Raw genomic sequence first — 24,216 nt, 5'->3', positions numbered from 1 at the left:
GCTAAATCCCAGAAAAAAAAAATGTTTGTACAAAATAGTTTTGAGTTTGTACAGTCAAAGGTAGACACTGCTATTTTTTTGAACACACCCCTTTCAACTAATTGCCCAATTGCACAGCCTTAAGAGCGTGCATATCATGAATGCTGGGTCTTGTTTGTTTTCTGACAATCTATTGAACCTACTGGTAACTTGTTTGCCACATAGCAATAAAAAATATACTAAAAACCTTGATTATTCTGGTTAGTCACATTGTACTGCTATTATTTTGAACAATACTGTACACACCTAACAATTTAATATACAAAAAAAATTCTAATAGGCTTTTCCAGACATTTTCTCACATCTTACAGCAGAAGCCATGGTCCGCAGAGAGCTTCCTAAGCATCAGAGGGATCTCATTGTTAAAAGGTATCAGTCAGGAGAGGAGAAAAAAAATAAGGCATTAGATAAAGCATTGAACAGTGAAGATGGTCATCATCAAGTGGAGGAAACAACAGTGACATCACCAATAACTTTTTGGCCATAATTCCAAATGTTTGGCTCAAAATCAACAGCACACAATCACAGTGAAGCGTGGTGGCGGCGGTGGGGATCGCATCATGCTTTGAGGCGTTTTTTCTTTCTTTTTTTTTTTGCTGAAACGGAGGTCTTGATCAAGATGGATAATTCTGGCTTTTGCCATTTTCCCAAACATATATCCATTGTGACATTTTATATTTTGGTTATCGTATTTTTCCGACAGAATTTTAAGTAAAACTAAAGCATGGATATTTTCCAGGTCTCTGGGAACATATTTCAGGTTGAAGTTGGCATGAAAACACCAAAGGAATAATGGTGGGTTTAGAATAAGTGACCTGTTTGGCCAAACCTTCTGATAGTTTTCGCACCGTTAGAAATTTGGTTATTTGTGCTTACTTGATTATGATTTTAACCATTTAGGTTTTATTCCTATTTTTACAATTTTCACACAACCATAAAAACCTCATACAGAAGACGTAGAAATGACAAGTGGAGCAAACATTACACAATGCTCTCAAAGAAAGACAAAACATTTCAAGTACTTTTTACACAATGTCTTTTATTTTTTTTTCTAATTACAGACTCATGGGTTAAAAAATAAAATAAAAAAAGGAAAACATCTTTTTTCTTTTCATTCATACCCACTCCCCCATCTGAAAAAGGAAAACGAACAGAAACGAGAAACCCCTCTCCACACAACCCCACCCCCTCCCTCCCCCCGAAATAAAGCTCCGGAGCCCTCCTTAAGTAATCGATACCTGTAGCCCACGCGTTAGTGCTCCACCGTGCCCTAACTGCACTGTGCACTGAGAAAGACAAGAACCCTCCTCTTCAACCTCTTTCTGGCCCTGCCTCTCTCACTCACTCGCAATTTAAGCAGCCACTGCTCTATCATGGCTCTGCCTTCATGATATATAAACTTGTGGTGGATGTGTGCGGTGTCTGTATGTTTGTGTTAACATGGGCCTGGTGCATCTCAGTATATTCATGTCGGTAAAGCTCAGCGCTTGTTATTGTAATAAATGCCTCCCGCAGTGGGCCGGTGGTCGCCCTGTCCCCCTCCCCCGCCCCCCCACACGGAGAGGATGGGGTGAGTGTGCATAGCGGGAGCAGAAAGAGACAGAGACGCCGCCGAGACGGTAGGGGGCGCCGCAGCCACGGGAGGAGGGGTAGTCAGCCTCCACTGGTCCTGAAACCTGAAACGACAAGAAGTGGTCTAATATACAAAGAGAGAGCAAGAGAGACAGAAGGGGGGAGGAGAAGCAGAACACGAACAGGGAAAGGATGGTCGGGGATGGCATATGGCAGCATGAGAAAAAAAAAAAAACTTTTAAAAACACAAAAGAAAAGATCTCGGAGCTCAGGCCATGTCATCTAACAATAGTCGTATTGCGTGGAAGATGGTTCAAGAACAGTAAAACGTAAAAACGCCGAACTCTAAAACCACTGTCGGAATAACACAGGTGGAGGAAGTAATCCGAGTGAGGGATGAGCAGGAAAGAAACCAGTGCTGAGAAGGAAAAGGGATTCCAGAGAGCACAGAAAAATAATAAGAGAATATGATCTCAAATAGCACAACTTGGTGAAAACAACAACATTCTTGCCATTCAATTTTTCACATATTCACTTTACAATCATTACAAAAAAAAAAAAAAAAAAAAAAAGTTAACATTTTTTTTTTTTCCTCTGTTTGCCTTTTGAGTGCAAACATAAGAGGGGCTGTTTGTTGAGAGAAAAATCACAGCCAGACAAAAGGACACACATCTGCAGCCTGAGATTACATCTTCTCAAATGTAATAAAATAAATGCCACCAATCTCCCCAACGGCCATATTGTACCTTACCAGGGTGATCGCAACACCTCCTCACACGCACGCGCACACACAATCGCACACTGCGGCCAGTCAGTCTGTCTTTCCTGGAGAGGCCCCCCCCCTTTTTGTCTTTTTTTTTTCTTCCTTTTTTGATAGGGGTCTTTTTTTCTTTTATATAGGGATATGGGATGATAGTAAAGGGGGATTTCATAGGGGGGCGGGGAGGTATTAGTAGGGGGAGTACCACGATGTTGTTCGCCCTCGGCCCCTGGAAAAGAGAGAGAAAAAGAGGGTGAGTTCTTTTTTGTGGTTGGTTTAAGACGACGGACACCAATTCAATTTTTTGGGGGGTGTAAGTGTCTGTGTCAGTAATATGCATTTAAAAGGGCCTTATCGTTTGAGGACAAGGTGAACATTTATGCACTCATATTTCAGGTATACACATTAATTCAAAAAAGGAAATCTTCTTCTGATAACACGTTTTAATTACTGATTAATACAAACATGTATAAAGAATCCAGTAAATGTTTTTTCTTTTATAAAAAGGAAAGCTGAGGAAGATTATCCAACAGCAGAATGTGTGTTTGTTATATTCAGGCTTTAGAAATGATCTTGTGTCCAGTGTAGGGGACAGTGAAAGCACACTCTCCCTCTTTCTCTCTCTCTGAACAGGGCGGCTCCTGTGGTCTCTGTAAAGGAGAGATCCTGGGGACATGAACCCTCCAACACATGCACACACACAGTTACAGTCAATGACACACAGCTCTCCACAGGTGGACTGGGCCACACACACACTCGTCGTATACATCAATAAATGCACAGGCATCCATTCAGGCAGCCAGAGACGCTCTTCATTCACACAAACCCCCTCAAGGAACGGCCTGTGAGCTTTATGGCACAGAATCCTCTGTTTTCTGTTGGATACTAAAACAGTCAATATCAGGCTGCAGGAATGAACCCTCCATTCTGGAATCATGCAAGGGGGTGAAACTGAACCGAAATGGGCTTTTCTCAGTTCTAAACACACACTTGCCTTCAAGTTATTCAGAGCTGAGCTTGACATCCAGCTACATACTCAACCTAGTTTTTCTTCTTGTACGGTCTAATCCCATTGGCTTACTTAAAAAATTTACTTTATACATATAATGACCTACTTAATATCAAATCTGGATATCAACTCAGGTGTGGGATTAAATAAATATCTAAAAAAACAGGGAGTTTTTACAAGGCATTAACTCAAGCTCCACTCCAACAAAAAAAGTCAAAGTGTGGCAGCACATGTACAAGAGTTTTCCAAAAAACTGATGTACAAGATTCTGATTCATAAAATGCTTTCACCCTACCAGATCTTTTAATACAAATGCTTCCAACCAAAACTAATAAAGCCAAAAGAAATCGAGTGCAAAATCCACCCAGAGGGCCTAACAGGATTTGGATTGTGTCCCAAAACCTTGTGAAAGGATCTAAAGAGGACAACGGGCCTTTTTAAAAATTCACCACTGTGTAAGCAGCCCACTCTGTTTTGGGACACAATGCAGAAATGATCTTCACATTGGGAAGCAGACTGACTTCCGAACCTCTGGTGAGCGCGAAGGCTCATTCCATGCTCAGAATCTTACACTGCAGGAGGGAAATGGACAGCGATGACGACGATGGCTGTGCATGTGTTTAATGGTTTGTAATACTTCCTCAGTTTTCCTTTTAACATGACGACACACAGGAGCTTGTACAGAGAGTGCAGACTACAAATAAAAACTGATACAGTTTTATAAAACTTTGTGTTGTTATAAATCCAATAACCTGTGTGTGAACGTGAATTTCATATTCTGATACATATTTCTTTTGAAACATTTTTCCAGAAATGTCTTGCCAGACAAGATGGGATAAATAAAATGTATAACAAAATTAAGCATCAACATTTAGAAACACTTATTTTGGACTGTCCCCTGTTGCCCCCACCCCGATGCACACACACTTTCCCAGCAGCACTCTCTGTCAGGATGGAGCCTGTGTGTCAGTCACTGTCAAACGTGCAAGGCTGGCATGGAGCTCACCTGAAGGCCCGTCCTCTGCCTCTGGGAGGGGTATAGCCACTGTAGTAGCGTGCACGTGATGAGAAGTTTCCTCCCCGTGAGCGGAAGCGGGCCCGAGGGAAACCGCGGTCTGTGGTGCTAATGCCAGGACGATTTGTTCTCTTGGCCCCAACCTGTAAGAAGAGTTGGGAAATGTATGATTACTTCAAAAAACTGCAAGAAATTCTGAAACATATACAAACCGTAAAAAAAAAAAAACACCAACTTTATTAAGGGGTAAGAGAGAACTGAAAACACATCTGATGCATTTTTACACATATAATATTTGTTGTTGTTGCTGAAATAAAATTTTTTATTTTATGTTGACTTTTAAAGTCAAAATGTATTACCAGTATTAGTTAGCAAGCTTGTAATGCCTTGTCTCACCTTAATTTGCCTTCCTCTGAATAAAGACTCATCCAGTGCCATAGCTGTCCTAACAGACTCCTTGTCTGCGAACTCTATATATGCAAACCTGAAACATGAAGAGGGCAAACGATCAAATGAGGGCAGGTGAGGTCAACTGAAAAGAACAGGAAAGCATACACTGAATCCGCTATTAATTATTTACTGTTGTAACGAAGCATATATATATATATATATATATATATATATATATATATATATATATATATATATATATATATATAGTAATGCATGCATCAAAAACTAAATATGCATATTGTTACAAATGTAAAAAGATATGAACAGAACACTGTTCAAAGAAGCTGTGATTAAAGTTTTGCATCAAAAGTTACCCTATGCAATGTGGAAGCTTTAACACTGTACACCAGAATACAACAACAGATAAAAAAAAAAAAAAAAAAAACACACCTCACAGTCTCAAGATACTGAGCAGCTCATTCAAAAAAGAGAAACAAATCTATTCATATCGATTCTGAAAATAACATTTATTTTAAGGTTTAAAATAATAAAACATTTCTTCAATGGCTACTGTTCAGTTTGTGGGTTGAGGCGATGTATCAGTGCCTTCTCTAAACCTACGGTGCCTACCCCCAGCAGATGCTGCACGACGGAGAACAAGAAAATAAGATGGCAAAGAAAAAGACGAATGTCAAAGATAAGCAGGTGGAGGTTAAGAGGGAAAGACAAACTGAGGAATGCATGAATTACCCTTTAGGGTGTCCTGTAAACTTGTCACATAAGATGGTGACTCTGTTTACGGAACCACAGCCATGGAAATGCGCCTCCAACTCCTCTGCCGTCGCACCATAATCCACCTGCAAAAGAAAATCAAATCACCACCACTTCTAACATGTCATTAAATCAAGCATGCTATAAAAAAAAATATTATGGCATGCGACAAACTCAATATTATATGCAACATATAAATGTAGTATTAAATCAAGCAAAATGCATGCAATATTAAATGCAACAAAATACATGTATACAGCTTGTAAACAAAGGAGTGAGAATAATCGCCCATACATTTCCAACATAAATAGATCTGCCATCTGCTTCCATCTTCTCTTCAATGGACATAATGACAGGGCCAGCTGCAAAGAGAAAACACTGTATTGCCATGCAACTCTCATTTATCGCCATATGCAAGCATGTGATTTAGCACAGAATCCATTGTCTTCAAGTTTACTGCATAGCTTCATGGCTGATATCTAGGTTAAGTTCTGTTTCTAGTCGTATCTCGATTGACCTCAAATGGTCCAGTGCTAGTTATTCTTCTCCCTCTAATGCAGTCCTATTCATCAGCACTGTCTGTTCTGCAGTGCTCTCCTTTTTTGCTAAATCTTCCCTAGACATGGCCATTCATCCTCTCTCATTCATTCATTTAGTCTCACTCACCAGGTGGAGGACTGAGATTCATCTGTTTCTCCACCTCATTCTGTAGCTCCTTCAGTTTCTCTGCCTCCTCCTCCATCTCTCTCACCCGGGCTTTAATTGCCTCCAGCTCCTGAAAAGGCAAAAGTATTAAAATATTAACTTTATCCATCAATAACACGGTATATTAGTCATTTAACAAAACAGGAACTTAATGTTTTGCATAACTACATCCTGAATAAATTATCTTGGTGTCCCTTTTCGACAGCCACATTGGATCTATAGTGCATCAATATCATGTGTTGCTGCTAAACCCATTTTGAAATGCACAAGCGATTTCTTTTTCCAGAATGCACACACATTCGTTATTCTCACCCGTGATCGTGGACACAGCATGCACATGCACTTTCACACGTGATCGTGCACCGAGCTCTTTCAAACCACCATTTATTACTGTCCAGTCAGCAAGACGCCCTAAGCATGATGCCATCCTTGAACTCGTCGTGCGCAAGAGAACACACTTTTGGTGTGTTCAAATGCAAGCACGCACGCGAGTTTCAGCAGTGCTGCATTGCAGGGCAATGGGAGTCGCACTGGATCGCGAGTAAAGTAACCAAGCATGTTTGAGATGTCCTCTTTCACGCAATTAAAACAAGATTTTCCATGATGCGAGCAACAATGACTAATTATTTAAATACTACAGATCCTCACTGCACGGTGAAATAAAAGCAGACATGCATTTAGCATACAAATGCATGACCTACTATAGCTCCAATAATGTTAATGGAAAGAAACGCACCAGCCCAGCCCTAATGGGTCACCTCCATCACAAAATCACCAACAAATGATGCAATACATCACGAGCGGCATTTAATCTTTAACGCAAAAAAAAAAAAAAAAAAATCATCCCGGTGCTACAGATGTGCATTAACGTTACATACAGAGCGCTTTGTCCCACGACAACTCTGCAGTTTTTCTTAATGTTTTCAAATCGACGCAAAACCTGAAAATAAAAAAGCATCTCACGCCTCTTTTTACATGTCACACACGTCGCAAAGATTTATTCCATTGCAGAGGCCAACAACAGTCACGCGCAGTTAACATTACCAACGCGACTTACTTTTGCACGCCACAAATATAACTGACCAGAAAAGAGGCGTGTTTACCGTGAGCCGCCTGCTTCTTTGCGGATGGACCCACACTGCTGCGGCTAATGGCGGCCTGTCCTACACTCGCCCCTGTCCCTTACATCTCCCGTTTCGCATTTTTGCAATGAAGATTTTTTCCCCCGCTAGGTCGACACAGATCTGGCGCAGAGGAACCCAGACCGATGTTGCGCCAACATGGCGGCCAACATCACGCATGTCACTCACTAATTCTACTGCACTGCGTGAACCACAATGGCGGACGAACCGGTTTCGCGTTTACACGAGTTCTTGAATTTCGTATGGAATAAGCATATTTCTTCTAAATGTGAAGTTGGGGGGAGGAGACGAGATGAAAACATTTACTAAAAATGTAACTAGTTATTAAAGCGAGTATAATGCGTCCTTCACCAACCGGATCTTCAATAGCGGCCTCTCCTTCGTCTAATCCCGGTTCTTCATCTCCGACGCCTGGGTCTTCAAGTTCTGAGTGTCCCGGGTCTGAGTCCAGCAGGGATTCCTCTGCTAGTCCGTTACCAAACTCCGCCATCGCCTGATTCCAGGTGGTCCGACGCGCCTCGTGGCTGCACTACAGGCCGCGACTCTCGAAGGGGGGAGCGAGAGAGAGGGGCAGGGGAGGGAATAAAAAAAACGGCGGAAAACGCCGTTCACTAAAGTTAAAATGGGGAATAAAAGCCCGCCTCGTTTCTTCTGGAGCTCAAACGTGTCCTTTAGCGAAAAAACAACAACATTATTTATCCAAACAGAAATAGGTTTCACTTCGTCAGTATGTCGCACTAACTACTCTATTTACATTAGAAGACAAATTCAAAAAAGCAAATGTGTATTCTTCGCGAGGGCTCGTGTGTTCCAGAACAGAAATGGAAGCCGTGGGCGGGGACTTCGAGCAATGCAGGCGCACCATCGTCGGGTGATTGGAGAAGTCCTCACTTTAGACACGCCCTCTTAACGTATCGAGAACGATTTATTGGTGTTCTTTTGGGATATTTGTCTGCGCTCGCCGTATAGACTTTACAACAGCGACCGTGATTGGATAAAAGCAGCGTCGATCACGGCTGACAGACCGTCTTTAGCTTGAACCCATAGACTGTATTCACCTTATTCCGCCCCGCCCACTTTTAATACTTCGCATTTCCGCATTTTGTCATCCGACTTCCGCTAAACCTATACGGCACGTCCGGTTACTAGTTTCGTAGTTGTAAGATTGTTTATAGCTAGCTATAACTGTGGCGAAATGACAAAGAACGTTATGTTATAAATTGGGAGCACGATGAAAACGTCTTACGACGATCAAATGGTCTCAAATTGTCCCATCCATCGTCGCTGTTAACGTGGGTAATGTTATACGATATGAAGAAGTGGCCGGAGTTAACCTACACTGTCAGGAGGAGTTGATGGAGCAGCAAGGGAAAATGATTTAAAAAAATGTACCGAGGCTTACCAGTATTTACATAGTGAGACAGTGGGTCGTGTACTGTTACACAGCAAGGTTTTTTTTCGTATTTTTTTTAAAATTGAACGTGCAACCAGTCAGTCGAGCAGTCTAAACCTCTCAGCATGGTGCTGGATAGTTTTGTGTGTGTGTGTGTGTGTGTGATGTTAATATACACGAAGTTATAAATGTTTAAAAGTATAATAACGTGTTTGATGACCATCATCAGACTAAGTCTTTTGTCTAATAACTTAATTGTACAGTGGAGTAAGGTAAGTGAACGTTTATATAATTATAAATTGTATATAATTATACATACTAATTCTATAATTATTAGGCAGATTTTATTTTACAGATAAAACAAGCCAAAAAAGATTATATATCACTTATAAAAGATTAAATGCAAAATTAATAGTTAAGATTGGTTTGGTTTGGAATTGGTAAATTTTACCAAAAAATATGATCAGAAAATCAACTTGCACAGTGTATATGCAAATGGTAAGGTAAAGGTAAGATTTGGTAGGTGTACATTAAGTCTAATCAATGAATAATGTAGGTAAACGTCAAGTGTAATAATAATGAATGATTCTGAAATAAGACAACAGTGAAAGCTTTGAAATGTATTTTAGGTTTGTTATGTTCTGTACAGGGCTGAGGACATGTAAGCTGCTCATCTGGGATCATTCACAGCAAGTTACATGTGCCACACAATCAGCAATTCTGAGCCAAGACTGTAGACTACAAACCTTTTATTTAAAGTTTATGCTTCCTCGTCTCAGATGAGTTTCAGGCAGGCTACCTGCTGCTTTCAACAAGATGCTTGCAGCTTTGTAAATAAGCAGGAATGAGAATAATTAGGTTAAGGATAGTATATTAGGTAATTGGGATGGGATGTAGAGGGTGTGGGTGAAGACTAACTATATGAAATAAGTTGTTTTAAACAAGAGACAGACTGTGATTTGTTTTTGGAACATGGAAAATTTAATATAAGTTGTATAAAATCCTTTGTGATGTGTTTATCAGTGTTTGTTGTTTTCAGGAAGCAAGAGACCCCTTTCTACTGACCATCCTATAAAATTTCAACATTTAATGTCCATATGTAATAAACCAAGATGGAATTAACTTGCAAACTTGACATGACTTATTCCTTCAAATCAGAGATTAAAGAAAAAATGAAAATGAAATTTTTTTTAAATGAAAAAAAAGAAGATCAAATGAATATAAATAAATAAAAACTATTTACAGCAGGTAATGTCAGGTGACACTGTAAAGGTTCATAATAACTATTACAGCAGGTAACTTCTGGTGACTTTGTAAAGGTTCATAAAAAAATAACTATCACAGCAGGTAACTTCTGGTGACTTTCAGCAAGATCAGGGGCATGTGGATCTGATCACCCTCACAGTTGTCCACTGCATCACTGGCGGTCATCGATACATCTGTGGAAATAATTAAACATTTTTACATTAGTACTTACAATATATCATGAGAATTAATATATAATGTGACCCGAACTGAGAACTGTGTGTGTGTGTGTGTGTGAGAGAGAGAGAGAAAGAGCTGCATTAGACACAAAACAGTATACACAGTGTTAACTGTAGTGTTCAAACGTAGGTCAGTATCTGAATGAGAATTGTAGCTAGCTGGCCTGCCATCACCTGCAATCTCTGTAGCAGGAATAATGTGAGCTATTGTAATGTATTATAATATCTTGTACTACCGTAAATATTAAATAAATAGGTGGACAATGGTAATCATGGAAAATTCGTTGTACCTTGTTAACTGCCTGTTACTGATCATAAATGTATTCATAGAATGGACTTCATAAATCTAACGTTAGGCGAGCAAACACATAGCTAGTTAAGGTTAGCTTACCCGAATCTGACAACATTTTCATCCCCCGGCGTGACCTCTTTAACGGGACATCGTAGTCGAGCCATTTCTCGGGGTAAGGGTGTTCGTCAGTCGCCTTCCCGTCCATGACATGGTACAAACACACATAAGAGCGCTACGGTGGGCGCTTCAAATTTAGCGCCGTCATCCATTTCCTCAGGTGCTTCTCTTCTTTAGGTGGTGGGTGTAAATTATAAAGTGCACCACAACACTCCGACCGCTTCACAATGTGTTCGCTACATCGTTGATGCAATTGTTTTTTTTAATACAATTGTTATGCAGCCCCTAACTGAGCATATATCATACTTCTGTTCGTTCTGCGTTCTGTTATCTAGCCAGCCACTAACTTAGGTACGTTACATCCGGTCCCTCAGCCGGAAGTAAGATGACAAAACGAGCGCAATGGCGGCACCGTTGTTGCCATGGAAAATAAGGTGAATTAAAACGAATGAAACGGGATTATAGCCACTATGCAACGTTGCCATTTACACACAATATAATCCAATATGACTTGTATTTGATACACAAACACACATTTAAACTTACTTCCAGAATACAGGGCCATATTTAAGCTTCATAGTACTTGGCCTAAATAGCATAATAAAGTACGACCAACCATTTAAAGCAGTTCAGTTGTCAAATATCAAGAATTTGACTGTATACACTGTGCTTTATTTATCTATTTATTTTCTCTTCTTCCTTCTCAGGATGTTTGTTTTCGTCTGTTGATAAATATCCCCACCTACTGTCAAGTCCAGTCAAGTCACCTTTATTCATATAGCACTTTATACAATATAGATTGTGTCAAAGCAGCTTTACACTGTCACACAAGAAAATAGTTGGTCAATAATGCAAGAGGACAATAACAAACAGTCTTTTTTTCAGTTAAGTTCAGTTCATTGATGATTCACTGATGTCATCATCCATTTCGGCTTTCTTCCAAAAGTGTCTGTGCAGTCAAGCCAACAATATTGCCAGAAATTAAGCATCTCATACTGAGTTGTTACTTATGTACAATTTCTTACGTTTCTCCCTTTTACATTCCCCATGTGTGCACACAAAAGACACATTTAATCATTAAATTTGATGCCCAATACAATGCAAAAAAAATATTTATATATATATATATATATATATATATATATATATATATATATATATATATACATGGTAATGAATATATATATATATATATATATATATATATATATATATATATATATATATATATATATATATACTCTTGTTGATTTATGATTTATGCAAGAGTGACTTATCTGGCAACAATGCGATCCACAGTGGAATTCTTAAATCTTCAGTATATCTTAACCCGAGGCCATTAGAATTGTGCATATTTGTCTTACCCACTATGTGACATGAATAATAATATCTCCAACTTTTCAGGCCTACATTTTCAGTAGTTTTTATTTTGTCTACCACATCAAGCAACATTTGAAGCCCATAGTGACAAAATATGGTTAAAATTTCGTACTAATTTCTCTGTTAACTTCCCTGACAATATGGTCCATAATAGTTATATGAATTAGTGCCTCCAAAATACAACTTAAACATACAATTTGAATATATCAACATAAATTATAATGGTAATTTAAACAATGAAGAGAAACAGCAATACATGAACTTCAATTTATTTGTTTTCTGCATAAGAAAAAAGGAGAACCAACACAAAATGAAGGTACAAGTGAGGGGAAAACAAGCTTAATCAATATTTAAATTTTTCATAAGACTGCCACCATTATCGTTCAATATTCATATCAGTGACACCCCAAAGTCTGAGATGCCATTAAAACCGTTAAGAATCAATAACAATCAAAAGTGATGACAGTACTGAAAAGTAGTAAGTAGTACAGTTATAACAAGTGATAATCAAGTGTCAATGAAAAAAGTGAAAAGATAATATAAAAGCATTTCTCCATATTCTACCAATATACTCTGAACAGTGCAACCCCGCGTGATCCCACGTCCTGTAGCACTGCACTACAAACCAGTCCATGTTCTTTTCATAAGAGCTACAACTTGACACTAACTTGTGTTTGCTGGGATATAGTGAAAACAAAACTTTTCAATGAGCTTCAAGTGTTCCAAGCCGAGTTGTCTGAAATGCATTTATCTGTAGCTCATGTTTAAACCCTGGACTAGTTCAAAGTGTCAAGGCATGGGAGCTCCATTTGCGGTTTGCATTCCGAACTCTTCCAATCACGATTGCTTTTTGGTTTCTTTAATGAGACAAAGCAAGAAGAATAACTTTGGAATATCATTTTCTTAATATAGTTCATTAAAAAAATCTTTTTTAGTTTTGCATTTTGTTAAAGTATTAATAGTATCAATAATAATATACAAAATAAACCAAAAAGGAAAATTGTCTTTAGTATTTCATGTCCTTCAAATCACACCTCCTACTGCCCTGATGAGTAGTTTTCAGGTCCACTAAAGCACCCGGTCTTCTCTCCTGGTAAGTTTTAGAAAAAAAATACTTGATTCTACAACACAAATTGCTTAATGAAAGAACAAGAAAAAAAAAGATGACAACTCTCTCCCATAATTTTAAAATGCTTTTGCTTTTACCAAAAATAAAAGACTTTTAGATTTGATTTACATTGACAAGCTGGGGTTACTCCCTAAAAATTAAAACCAAATGAAATGGTTTATCAGAGGGTATAAGGTATATAATTTCAATGTTCCACAAATCCATATAAAATTGTGTAAGTACAGACTTGACTTTGGCTTCGTGCACAGCGGCTGATCCATTTTTATTTTAATTTTATTTTTTGTCTGTGTTTAACTATGTGCAATGCAAACCCTCTGAAAAAAAAAAACATTAAAAACTGATTAATACTTCATAATAGTTTGACATACACTAAGATTTCACCATACAACAAAATTATGTTTATTTTGCGGAACACGAAAACCTTAAAAAAAAAAAAAAAAAAAAAAAAACATGTTTGAGATTTTAAAAGGGTCAAAGTGCTATATGAAGACCATCTGACAACTTTCAATGACAGCTCTGCTGATGACTACAGGATTGTCAAGATGGTTGCTCAAAAATAGCTATCGTATTGTTAACAATGTCCTCATTTCATTGCATCTGGGTTCAGAACACTCTCCCAAATTCTAGACAACACATATTCTCGGTCTTATTTGTCATTTCATTACCATCTACTGTTAGCATAGTCAAGAAGTTTCTTTCAACTGAGCCAAAAGGAAAACTTAACAAGACGATTTGAGATAAATCAGCTTAGAAACGACTCTTCTATATAGGTTTTAAAACAGGCTAAACACCACCCTGGCTCAAGCAAAAGCAGTACCACAAACATAATTGACAACCCAGAGCACTTTGGTTGAGTTTTTGGGTGCTTCATTACCATAGAGTCTCCCAAGCAAACAAAGTGTTTTGTGTAAATGTGAGCAGAATATTACCCAACATAAGAGTTTAAAACGAGATGAAATTGTGAAAGATGGACCATAATCACATAAGCATTAGCATGTCCATGATTACCATTTCAGTAGATTATTAATAGTAAAATGATGCTGTGGCAATATGTCATTAAAAAGAGTCCTGTAAGCAAAGACTCTATATAATAATGTTAATAATGTCTCACTGATATCCAAGGAGAGAGAGCGAAGATGGCCAGAGTCAACTGGGCCTGCTCCAATTTTAGAACCTCAAAAGAACATTAGCTTAAAAGACCAGCACCCATCTGTCTATTGAAAGCCAAACAAGTCTAGTGGGTCTGCAGACAAAACCAGCTCCAATTCATTGTTTAGCTGGAGCTGCTAGCTGGTGATGGGGTAGAAGACTGGCTGGCAATGCCAGTAGACCCCGTACCAGATCCATTGCTGACCAACGATGCTTGCTGACCAAAGTTAGTGGTTCTCAGTGTGGCAAGATGTCGAGCTGAGAAGACATGGTCACGTGCTGCAGCCCTGGATTCGAATTCAACCCCGCAGGCCTCACACTTGCCTCTCATAGTCTCGCGGTTTGTTGTCTGGCCGATGATATATGATGGAGTTGGTTCCACAAATGTCAGTTGTACAGGTTTGGGCAGGATGGGACGGTTGGCTCGGAGAGCATTATATTGTAGGTAGCTACCCGAGCTGAACTCTACCTTTTTAGAAGAGTCACTGGGATTAGGAGACTGTGTGAAGATGTAAAAAAAAAAAAGAAAAAAAAAAGACCATGTTAGTGTCATTTCATTCAATTAAAAAGTAAAAAAAAATGTTAAGCAAGATCAATAAAACTAAAAAGAATGCTGTCTTAAAGGTTCACCAGGGAAAACAAAATTTGGTCATTTATTTACCTGATGAACTTCTATTCTTACCATCTTTTTTTTTACTTAATTCATGTTAAAAAAAAAAATTAATAAATAAATAAACTCTTGGTCTCAATCATTTTCCACCATGTCAAATGGAGTAATAGAATTTTAATTAAAGATGACTCTTTATTAGCGCCACTTTATCTTATCTTGCTACTGCATCTGGCACATATCTTGTTTTGCTATGACATTAGAAGACCTCTGAAGACCACTAAGGCCAATGACATCATAGCAAAATACTACAATTTGGAATTAAAAAAGCTGTTTTGCAGTATTAAATAAAATGTCCTCACCATTTTCTCTTGCTGAAGCCTCCAGCGTTTCTCCTTGGCACGTGTATTTTGGAACCAGATTTGCACAACCTTAAGTGGAAGCCCAAGCTCTGTCCCCACCGCCTCACACTCCAGTGCATTAGGATGAGCACACGTCTCATAGCACGACTGCAGGATGGACAGCTGAAGACAGTTCAGATGAGTTCGAGGCCGTCTTGGGGTGGAGTTCTGCTGCATGTAACTTGTTTCTTTTTGGCTATGACCAGATGATACTGTAACCGTCACAGGGGATGGCGTGGTAGGGGTGGTGGTGGTAGTGGGCGTAGGTCGCTGTGAGCTCAGGCCTAGCTGTTCTCTTGACAGGGTGTTGATCTTAAATGGACTTTTCTGAGACCAATATTTGAGCCCATTGTGTTTCGGAGATGCTAAGGCAGAAGTCTTGTTAATTGGTGTAGTGGACAATTTTTGCACCATATGGCTGGTGGTCCCAGACTCGACCCCTCCTTGGTAATCACCGTCCTCTTCATCAGTATGGTCCGACTCGGCTTGTGCCTCTTCAACCTTCTTTTTCGGAACAGATCGAGATGTAGTAATCCCACTGACAAGCAGAGGGACTGCAACTGGTGTGGCCACTGTTTTAGGAGCGATTTTGACCATTGTAATGGGAGTAACTTCTGCTTTGGTCTTGTGAACTAATGAAGGACTGGTGGACACAACGGTGAAAGAGGGTGTCTGATTTGGTCTACTTGGACCTTGAGTGGGAGTTTTCAGGGGCTCCTTGACCTCTTTCACCTTATCCGTCTTTGGAAGAACATTTCCAGTTTGGGGATTTGCAGAGGCCCAGCCGGTAGAGGGACTTGGGTTAGTTTTAGGTGGGGTTGAGAATATGGGCTTTGAGAGTGGCCAGGTGAACTTAATGAGTGGTTTCCCAACAGCTGCCAAAGTGCCATCACTGATAAAACGGACCTCTCCCTTTCGCTCTCTAGCCCTCATATTCTGGAACCAGATCTGAACCACTTTCTTTGGAAGGTTCACCCACTCAGATATTTGTTCAAATTCATGCTTTCCTGGGTTTGGATCTTTGAAATAACATCCATAGAGAATATCAAGCTGGTCAGCATGGATGATGGTCCTAGATCGTCTCATGTCCCTGAACCGTCTGACTTTTGGCCTCTTGTGCTCCCGTTCTTTTTCTCGTTCCTTTTCTTTTTCCCTTTCCATGAGCGATGAGCTAAGTTTTTCTGCTGCCCTCATGTACACAGTGCTAGTCTTAGCCAAATTATTGCGATTAGTTAAAGTACTGTTTTTGGAAGATGGGATAGCAATGGCAGAATCTGGCTTCACCTGAACAACAATAAGACTTCCATCTGTAGGAACCCCAACAGTCGCTGGTCTCAATCCCAGACCATCAAGCAAATTACTTTTCTGTATAGAGGGCTTGTTAGCTGTGGAGCCAGATGATGATGTTGATAATGTAGAGCTGTGGTTTTTCCCCATGCTTAGATCCAAAGCAGACTCACAATTATTACCATTTGATAAAAAGGAGTGTGTAAGAGAGGTGGCTGAGTGTGAATTAAGGGGGTCCGAAAGCGCTGCAAGGCTTCGAGTAACTGCTTGAGTGTTTGAAAAGGCTATTTTACCCTGATCACCTTCAGAAACACCAAGCCCAATAACTGATGAAGGAAGCGAGAGTAAATATGGACTGTATAATTGGGTAGAAAGTTGAGTCAGAGACAGGGAAAGGGGCAGTGACTGCAAGATTCCAGCTGGAACACCCTGATGATCAACTGCAACTGAAAGAGGAGTAGGAGGGTCTGCTTGTGCCTCCAGCTGAAGATCAAGATCTACATCTTGCTTCTCCCGCTTGATCTCCACCTCTTCCCTATCAATCTCACTCTTTCTTTTTTTCCTCTTTATACTTGGTTCATCATCATATTCATCCTCTGCATCCGAGAGGAAGACTGTGGTAGAGCGAAGAACCTTTCCACCACCACCCGGCCTTTCAGCTGTTGGCTCAACCAGTGAAGACTGCTTGATTGGGCTACCGGACTCCTCCCTCATAGAGCTGCTTTGGCTTTCTTCATCAGTAACGATAACAGATGTGTAGAACTCTTCATTTTCAGAGTCAGAGGTCAACAGCAATTCTCTTGGGCTTCCCTTACCAATTCTGTGTCTTTCTGCACTACTGGATAGGTCAATGGCATGACCTGTTGCTGGTGGACTGTATCCATCTTCACCCTCATCTATCATTAAATTACCTTCTTCTTCCTCCATATTTCTGTCTCTTTCATCATGGAAACTGCCTAATCTCTCTCTAGATTTGGATTCCCAAGCACCTAAGAACCACTTGCGTACCTCTTCTCCACTTAGCCCTACCTCCCTGCCAAGGGCTTCGCAGTCCTCCCGCTGAGGACTAGATGCTTCAGCATCATCTCGTGACTCTAAAAAGGCCCACAGAACCTGAGACTGGAACTCAGTGAGTACAGGTCGACCAGAAGACAAGAGGGGTTGATCTTTTGCACTTCTATGACCTGAAGATCTTAAGGCAAAATTAGTGTTACGAAAGGAACATGTAGCAGCAGCAGAGCTGTTAACGGTATGTGTATGGCCGAGATCCAAAACACATGACAATGGACTATCACCCTGAATGACTGGGGCTGCTGAGGATTTAGTTACTTTGGAGTTTCCATCTTCCTCCTCACACATCGTTTCCCCAGTCCCCTCAACTTCCATTTCACTTTCTTCTTGATCTTTTTCATTAGATGTTGTACCATCACCTACAATTTTCTCACTTTGCTCCTGTGTATTCTCACCCTTAATACATATCTCTTTTTTTACTCCATTGATTTCCCAGTCCTCTTCAGATTTTACTGACATTTGCTGATCGAAAGGCTCAACTTTCATCTCATTGCATACTCTCATATCTACACCTTTGTCCGGTGTCTTGATGGTCTCCTCTAAGCTCATTTGAGTAGTGGTTGGCAGGCCAAATGCAGCCCACTGACTTTGCAAGCCACTGAGTCTTTGGGCCAAGAGAGCCTGTTGTGCAGAACTGAGACCAAGAACTGGCACTGCCTGCTGCAAAAGCTGGTTTTGAGACTCTGGATTCTGGCCCTGGATTTGGGTTTGGACTCCATTCAAAACCAGGGGCATGAGCATTTGATGCTGGGGTATAAGCTGCGGGGTAGCTGTTCCTGATGTTGCAGATGTCCCGGTTGTGTAGAGAGAAGGAAGAATGGAGTGTGGGAGAGAATTTGAGCTGGAAGTCAGGAGAGTGAGAATAGCAGACATGGCTTGTGCAGAAGCCACCGGAGAAGAAAGTAATGAGGGAGCTAGCTGAGGCTGCACCTGCTCTCCGTCTTTGGTCGTTACTGCAGATGCAGTCAGGTTTGCTTGGGTGACACAATTGCTGGTGGTGGTATTAACTAACTGTGTGGTGCTTCCTACAGTGGTCGCAGCCAAGTTTGTAACCATGGATCCAGTTCCTGTATTTGCTGTGGAACTAGGAGTGGCATTCCCAGCACTCCTGCTGCGACTCTGGTGCAACACAGATTTTAAATGACTTTCTAGGGTGATGGCATGATTGTAGGAGACACGACAGACGGCACACTGATATGGTTTGTTGGAGACGAAAGGTCGAGACAGGAAAGGGGTTGAGTCACTCTCTTTTAGTGACCCCGTTCTCATTCTCTGAATATGGGTGGTTGAATTATAATGAACACTCAAAGCCGTTCTAGTGGGAAATGACTCCAAACACGCATTACACTTGAACGGACGGTTATCACCTTCAGAGGCAACATTGTTTTTACAGACAGATCTGCCATTGCTGACAGAAGCCTCTGATGTTTTTATAGATTGGTCCGCACTGTCCTGATCTGACTCCAGGACCCCCGCTTCACTTTCTTCATTTCTCCCTCCCTCCATCTCTTCGTCCAGCTCTTTTTCCTGAGAAGAACCACCCTTGCCACCTGTATTTGTAGATTCACTCTCATTTTGGGAAGCCATTGAGGGGGATTTTGTGTTCTCTAAATGTTTCAGCTGAGATGTGTCATCTGATGAATTAAATGAAAATTCAATATTAGTAAGCCTTTAAAAATATGTCCAAAATATATAAAATAATTGGCTAATTATATGCAGAATATATAAAACAGGTCTTGGAACTGAGTAATGCACTTCTCCTGATCAGCAATTTCACAAATGTTCCACTAATCTTTTTATCTGAGTTTTGTTAAAAAAAGAAAAAAAAAAAGAAAAAGAAAAAAGTTAAATATCAAAAATGCTAAATATATTAGGGTACATTTAATCAAAGCTAAAGTTAACAAATACATACTAAAAAAAATAGATTATAATATATATGAATCCATAAATCAAAAGGGATTATTGCCTTTGCAATATCACAACATAGATAAATTACTATGAAACTGTACGCATTATAGAGGATGCTTAAAATGCAACACTCAGGTTATACATTACATAACAGGGGTTGCTGGTCCATCCCTGACCTTATAAAGCTTGAAAGCCCCATCCAACATCAAACATTTTGGACATGAGGTTTTCATGATTTAAAACCAGAAACTTTTAAATAAGCATTTTTCTCTTTTTCAACCATCACGTCCAGGAGTCAGCACTAAAACTGAATACTCAGTAGGCTACAACCTACAGGTGCTTCATTGCCATGGAAACTACTGAAGTGAGGTGGTCACCAACACAGCCAATTGTGTGTCCAGTGGTGCATAACCTAAGCCTGGTATCAATAACACTGGAACCCAGGATCTCAGTGCTGGGATAGTGTTGAACCAATGTGGCACAAACACAAACACTTGAGAATAACTTTACAGATCCTCCAAACTCACCTGCATCAATTTGCACTTTGGATTCTTCATCTTCAGCAATGGAAGGGTGCTTAGGAGCAGCCTTATGAAAAGAGGAAACCAATTATTTACTTACAAAAACACTTGTGTAACACTTATAGTTTCCCTGACAACATACAACCATGTCATCACTTTTGAAAATATCCACAGAGCTTGCAGCATGAAAACTTACATTACAATATTACTTAACTATCTTTTTAAGTGCTCTTTGTAAATATACTCACAATATCCAGTAACTTCTCCAGGCAAGCAGGGAGGACACTGTGTTTGTCAGTGAGGTGGTGAGAGAGATTCTCACGGTCTGGTTGACTTTCCTGACACAGAGGGCATAACCACATTGACCCCAGGTTACTGGCACCTTCCAGAGTTTCTCCTGGCTCCTCCTGAAAAATAATAAACCAAAATGGTATTATTATATGTAATAGTACTTTATCATATCTGGACAAATGTTTAATTACCCATTCATTTTCAGAATTCACAAGAAACAAATGTTCAATTATTTAACAGCATTTTTGTTTGATCATGCTACATACTGTGTATTGAAATTGGTCATTTTTTTAACATGTCAGTGATCTGAAAGTAAATACATTAAATGAATGCACTACTCTATTAAGCTATAATCTTAATAGCCTAGTTCACCTTATTATAACCTATTTAATACGTTTATCATTTACTCACCCTCTTGTCATTCCTAACCTGTATGACTATCTTTGCAGAATACCAAATAATATATTTTGACAAACAAACAAAATTGGACCCCACTAAGCCATATTTATCTTCTTTATTTTTCACAGAAGAAAGTCACAAGTTGGAACGACATGAGAGCATGTGTCTAATGTACAATCACCCTTAAAATAGTTGTTCAGATCAAATAAGGTTAAATCAAAACTTATACTGTAAAAAGTGCAATAACTGTCTCAGTTAGATTAATTGGCTTTGATGAAAGCTGACAATTACAAATCATAACTAAAAAAATAATAATAATAAAAAACCTTTACATGATAACATTAGGCCAAACTACCCCTTTCATCTGAGTCCCTTCACAATAATGTCTGACATTGTGACTTATTGTCATTTATATAGGCCATACAGTTTGTGCTACGCACTTATAACAGTATTTACGCAAGACATCAAATTTGATTCACAGATGCAGTTATGTTCTTTTTGCTAGCCACAACATAAATCCACACCACCAATACCTTGTTTATAATTCATGCATTTGAATGTATATTGCTTTATAGAAGGCATCCCATGTTAATCAGATCTGATAACACCCCAAAATATGCAGGCATTTGTCTGTTCTGCAATAACTAGGCTATTTAACGTCGGAAGAGGCCTAAATGTTGACCTTGACTGGTCTTATAACATGCTGATGCGAGTGAAATCATGGTGTGGATTTGTCAACATGTTGCCCCTTTTGAATAAAGTGACGTGGCCTTCAAATATCATATAATGGATACAAATCCCCTGGGATGTTAATGACAGTAATGTCTCTTTAAAACAATAACCCAAATAAATAACACACGTCCAGAACAGATATATAAACATTTTCATTGACATCTAAACGACTTCGTTCAGTATACGCATGCAAAATCTTTTAAATTACAGTTTGCAGCTCCGTTTTTATATGCCACTGTCACAGACATCACATGCCAACAGTGCTACAATGCCACGCCAATTAGCTTCCCTGCTAGAATGAAAACATGCCCTGAATCCTCAACACGAGTACTATTAACTTATCCTAAAAGTCAAAGACTGACGAACCCATACGCCGCGGGACACCACCGTTCGACAGCGAGCTCATATGGCCGCCATAACTCTTGATGATTTCGTTAATTAACCAACAGCCTAATTAGCAAGACCCGTGTGCTGTTGAATCAATTGGAAACGGAGAGCTTTAGCCTGCCTCGCTAACACACACACACACACACACACACACACTCACTCCAGTGGAATCATAACAAATACCCCATTAAAGTGCATCGCACTGTTGTCTGCTGCCCTAATTACCCCTTTTCCCAACTTTAATCGCTGCAAAGCGACTGATTTTAGTGATTTCTTATTTGAAGGGTGATATTAAAACAAAAGAAACCGTTTTCTCATAAACATTCGTGGCACTTCACATGGCTAACACAGCTAACAACACACTCAACAAATTAGTGAACTAATTATGTATCGCGTATCAAGCCTCAAATCGCCCACAAACTTCTCAAAGACGCAGAATTAGAACTGCGAAAATCATTTAAAAGCAAAAACAATCGCAACGCTCGAGATGCTGCAGCACTAGACCGCTTTAATGCACTAATTGAATTGTGTAAATAGGCTTTCGTCTATCAGATGTAAAACCTCGGGCTTGATTAGTTCCTCGCCCCCCTGATTGTGGCCTGTTGGTCGGGCATTGAGACATCCCCCGCCCGCCGACCGCTCCACAGCGGAAATTGCGGCCTACATCGACTAAGCTATTTAATTAATGAATTTGGGCTGCTTCGTACAGATGTGTTAAAAACAACCCGTTTGCTTTCCCCCTTCAACATTTATCTAACCCAATACCTTGCACTTGGCGGTCTAAGTTCGCCATTCAGTATATAATGTAGTTATTGAACGTTATAAGTGCTTAAATTATTGCAGAACGCAGTAATTAACGATGGATGAAGCGCATTGCTGCTCGAAAAGAGCGACGTGCAACACAACGAGCAGCGAAAGGGGGTGGCGGGGCGAAAATGAGACCGAGGCAGAAAAGTTAGGGATTTTAACACTCGAATTGCAACTACATTTTCGCAGAGAAATGACATTCATCAAATTATTTGTCGCGCCCGGACGCGATGAGATTCGCATCACCCCCTCGATCGCAACTTCTTGATCAAATCGGCGTCAACACCGTTTAATCAACACTGAAGCAATTAGCTAAGGCTTTTACCTGCATGGTTGGGACTCCAGCGCACGCGTCCTCTCGCTCTTTAAAACTGAAAAGTTTTCACTCACTCACTCCCTCCCTTCGTCCGTCCGTCCGTCCTCCCTCCCTCTCTCTCTCTCTCTCGCTCACTCTAGCATTGCTCTCCTCTAGTAAACACACGACAGCTCCCCCCCAAAAGCTGACTGCTCACTCTCTCCAAGAACGCTCCTCTTCCACTTACAGTTTATAAAACGATTCAACACACATAAATGCATTTTGGAACAATGTTTGAACAATATTGTGTTAATTTTTATGACACCTAACAGCCAAATTAAATCATTCTAAGCTATTCAATTAAAATTATAATGCAATGCTGATCAAACTGACCAGCAATGAAAATTAAAAAAAACTTTGATATTTAGCCACATTAATACAGAAATAAGTCCTTTTAGTGTATGACTATTATGCTATGACTTGAAAATATACTCTGTTTAATTAAATTTTAAAAAGTAATTTCTTAATGTTCTGTAATGTGTAATGTTTTATCTATCTATCTATCTATCTATCTATCTATCTATCTATCTATCTATCTATCTATCTATCTATCTATGCTTCCATATGTATTATGTATGCAATTAAACCATATGTATATTTTTGGCAGTTGGTAACCGATGAACATAGTGCTGTTGAACATGTTAATTTTTATTTTATATTGCAGTGTAAATATTACAAAACAAAAATGGCTAAAGTAGCATTATTATTTGGGGAAGTAGTGGCCTAGTGGTTAGAGAGTTTGACTCCTAACCCTAGGGTTGTGGGTTCAAATCTCAGGCTGGTAATACCATGACTGAGGTGCCCTTGAGCAAGGCATTGAACCCCCAACTGCTCCCTGGGTGCCGCAGCATAAATGGCTGCCCACTGCTCCGCTTTGGATGGGTTAAATGCAGACCACGAATTCTGAGTATGGGTCACCATACTTGGCTGAATGTCATGTCACTCATCATATTTTAAAATATAGTTCCGTAATTTTGATGGACATATAATATTTGTCAGTAAGTAAAACATTTCAACTTGGATTTTATTTTTTTCCACTACAAATTAATTTTCTAAATCATATTTTTCAGTCATTTAAAGTCCTTTTATTATAATTTTTG

General features: G+C 39.6%; 2 protein-coding genes across 5 annotated transcripts; both read right to left on the bottom strand.

The window, feature by feature from the left end:
• Nucleotides 1-1,078: 1,078 nt before the first annotated feature.
• On the bottom strand, nucleotides 1,079-8,243 carry LOC113066075 (polyadenylate-binding protein 2-B-like). Of its 4 annotated transcripts, none has more exons than XM_026237682.1 (7): nucleotides 7,762-8,243; nucleotides 6,226-6,334; nucleotides 5,854-5,921; nucleotides 5,539-5,645; nucleotides 4,792-4,879; nucleotides 4,387-4,538; nucleotides 1,079-1,715 (listed from the first exon to the last, which is right to left on the bottom strand). In XM_026237682.1, the coding sequence occupies exons 1-7, from the start codon at nucleotides 7,894-7,896 to the stop codon at nucleotides 1,520-1,522; spliced, it is 855 nt and encodes a 284-aa protein (XP_026093467.1). In that variant the 5' UTR covers nucleotides 7,897-8,243; the 3' UTR covers nucleotides 1,079-1,519. The 4 variants fall into 4 exon arrangements, with proteins under 4 accessions (XP_026093467.1, XP_026093470.1, XP_026093468.1 ...); XM_026237685.1 differs by lacking the exon at nucleotides 7,762-8,243 and adding an exon at nucleotides 7,368-7,544; XM_026237683.1 differs by lacking the exon at nucleotides 7,762-8,243 and adding an exon at nucleotides 6,577-6,695.
• A 4,082-nt stretch (nucleotides 8,244-12,325) lies between these two features.
• Nucleotides 12,326-23,208, bottom strand: LOC113066074 (zinc finger homeobox protein 4-like). The gene is made up of 5 exons (XM_026237681.1): nucleotides 23,087-23,208; nucleotides 20,394-20,552; nucleotides 20,152-20,212; nucleotides 15,320-19,350; nucleotides 12,326-14,849 (listed from the first exon to the last, which is right to left on the bottom strand). The coding sequence occupies exons 1-5, from the start codon at nucleotides 23,090-23,092 to the stop codon at nucleotides 14,475-14,477; spliced, it is 4,632 nt and encodes a 1,543-aa protein (XP_026093466.1). The 5' UTR covers nucleotides 23,093-23,208; the 3' UTR covers nucleotides 12,326-14,474.
• Nucleotides 23,209-24,216: the final 1,008 nt, after the last annotated feature.

Source organism: Carassius auratus, chromosome 49 (genome assembly GCF_003368295.1).
Source record: "Carassius auratus strain Wakin chromosome 49, ASM336829v1, whole genome shotgun sequence".
NCBI lineage: Eukaryota > Metazoa > Chordata > Actinopteri > Cypriniformes > Cyprinidae > Carassius > Carassius auratus.
The sequence above is the reverse complement of the archived record's forward strand: the minus strand, read 5'-3'. Positions and strand labels throughout refer to the sequence as shown.

Excerpts from the sequence above, each read along its gene's own strand:
- LOC113066074 (XM_026237681.1), bottom strand. Across the intron at positions 20,213-20,393 it reads TGGAGAAGTTACTGGATATT|GCTGCTCCTAAGCACCCTTC; the intron begins GTGAGTATATTT and ends TCTTTTCATAAG. Across the intron at positions 19,351-20,151 it reads CAAAGTGCAAATTGATGCAG|ATGACACATCTCAGCTGAAA; the intron begins GTGAGTTTGGAG and ends TTAATTCATCAG.
- LOC113066075 (XM_026237682.1), bottom strand. The coding sequence starts at position 7,896 with ATGGCGGAGTTTGGTAACGGACTAGCAGAGGAATCCCTGCTGGACTCA. Across the intron at positions 6,335-7,761 it reads AGGCCGCTATTGAAGATCCG|GAGCTGGAGGCAATTAAAGC; the intron begins GTTGGTGAAGGA and ends TTGCCTTTTCAG. Across the intron at positions 1,716-4,386 it reads GGCAGAGGACGGGCCTTCAG|GTTTCAGGACCAGTGGAGGC; the intron begins GTGAGCTCCATG and ends TTGTCGTTTCAG.